Source organism: Priapulus caudatus, unplaced genomic scaffold (assembly GCF_000485595.1).
Source record: "Priapulus caudatus unplaced genomic scaffold, Priapulus_caudatus-5.0.1 Scaffold30, whole genome shotgun sequence".
Taxonomy (NCBI): Eukaryota; Metazoa; Priapulida; class Priapulimorpha; order Priapulimorphida; family Priapulidae; genus Priapulus; species Priapulus caudatus.
The window spans coordinates 519,922-521,820 of NW_014577091.1; the positions used below are offsets into that span (position 1 = coordinate 519,922).

The following is a 1,899-nucleotide window of genomic DNA, read 5'->3' on the forward strand; positions in this document are numbered from 1 at the left end:
AAGAGAGAGAGAGAGAGAGAGAGAGAGACAGAGAAAAAAGAGAGAAGAGAGAGAGAGAGAGAGAGATAGAGAGAGAAAGAGAGAGAGAGAAAGAGAGAGGAAGAGCGAGGCAAATGTGGATAGATAGATAGTTAGAGAGAGTGAGAGGGAGAGAGAGAGCGAGAGAGAGACAGACAGAGATGAAAGAGTAGACAACATATACCATGATACCGCATTGATGTAACAATATCGTTACCTAGCCTACGTGCCGCTTCAGTACTAACAAGTACTTTGTTTTGTTCGCACCGACTTGTTCACCGCTTGACAAGAACATGTTCACCGATCTTTTTTTGAAACTACATCGCTGATTGGTTTAAAACACTGACGTTTCATTCGGTATGGAGCCGAGCCCGTGCATCCGTGACGCCCGCCATGCAGACGTCAACAGAGTTAAACCAGCTAATTTAATCTAATTAATTAAGTCTAGGCCAATTAAACTGAAACGTGATTCTGCGTGGTTTTCTCTTTTTCTTGATTTTTTAAGAAGTGCAGGATTGCGAGGATGATGAGCTGATTATATACGTAAATAATATTATAATATAATATAAGTAAATTGCGTAACACTGGGTCAATAATGCACGATGGACAAATGAACCGATTGCGCTTGTTTACTTTATCCGTTATCCAGTATATATAAACAGTTTGTTCGTCATATGTTTAGGGAGCACGGAGATTGGTAGGCCTACTACCTAAAGTATTCGGGCTTCCTGCTGAGAAGCAGAGAATGTCCTAGAAGTCCCTCAGTATACGCGCAACAAATGCATAGAAGTACATGTGGCTCTTACCTATATACCTTTTGACAAAGATCTCGGTGATTTTCATCTGAATATTTCATAAATGCGTTCATATTGCATATTGCATAAATAATTTCATGTAAAACAGAAATTCGCACGGTGAACAGCGGGAACGGCATTGTCACGAGTCAGAAATGTACATTTAGTAAATCCGCCGCAAATGGAAAAGGAGGAGACTGCAGTCTGAAGATACAAAGTAAATAATAATAATAATGCATGATGCAAGCCGGAGCAACCGTCTGAACGGCATATATAAACGTTTTATCTTCTCTACATATATTTATTATTATACTGCCGTTGAATAAGATTTCAAAATATTGAAATCGGTATTGTATTTAATGTTATTTTTGTTTTTATGTCTAGCATGAATTTCACGCAGACTCCTGCCTGCTCGACAGTTGAGAGTGTGTATTTAACTTGCGGCTTGCCTGAATTTCAACCGCTTCTTCCCACTCGAACGAAGCGTGATCGCGTGACGGGAAAAGCTGCAGTGTAAAAGGCTAAACCTCAACATGGCTAAATACACTATAGGTAAGGCAGAGTGAGAGAGGAGAACGCGAGTATGATAGCGGGGGAGGGAAATGAAAGCGTAAAAGAAGGTAACAGAGATAGGCTGTAACCTGTTCATTTTTAATGCACCTGCTTTGTCTGGTCGCGTATAGCCAGCCATTCAGCGCCACGTTCTGCCACTTCATGTCGCTGTTAATCTACACGTGTACTTGTTTACACTCTGTTCCGCTAACTGCTAGCAACACGAACAGAGCAGTGGCGACGACACAAAGTTCTGCCTCGCTCGCTGCCATTGCCTCTGCTACTGCCATCCATCTCGACCTCACGTGAATCGCGGCAACATTAGCGTGCTGGTGAGTGGAATGAGACAAGCGGTAAATTATAGGTGCCGAGCACTTGTCATTCTCGCCCGACTGACATGAGCAAATATCATCAGTGCGCGCCCGGAGGCAGAGAGAACACAGGCGACTGCACACACACACACACACACACACACACACACACACACACACACACACACACACACACACACACACACACACACACACACACACAC

General features: G+C 43.0%; 1 protein-coding gene across 1 annotated transcript in view; it reads left to right on the forward strand.

The window, feature by feature from the left end:
• The first annotated feature begins 1,345 nt into the window (after positions 1–1,345).
• LOC106815949 (trichohyalin-like) overlaps positions 1,346–1,899 on the forward strand; it is a 1,933-nt gene continuing 1,379 nt past the window's right edge. The window contains exon 1 of the mRNA XM_014820489.1: positions 1,346–1,364. Coding sequence (XP_014675975.1) covers positions 1,346–1,364 — 19 coding nt within the window. The remainder of the gene's footprint in view (positions 1,365–1,899) is intronic.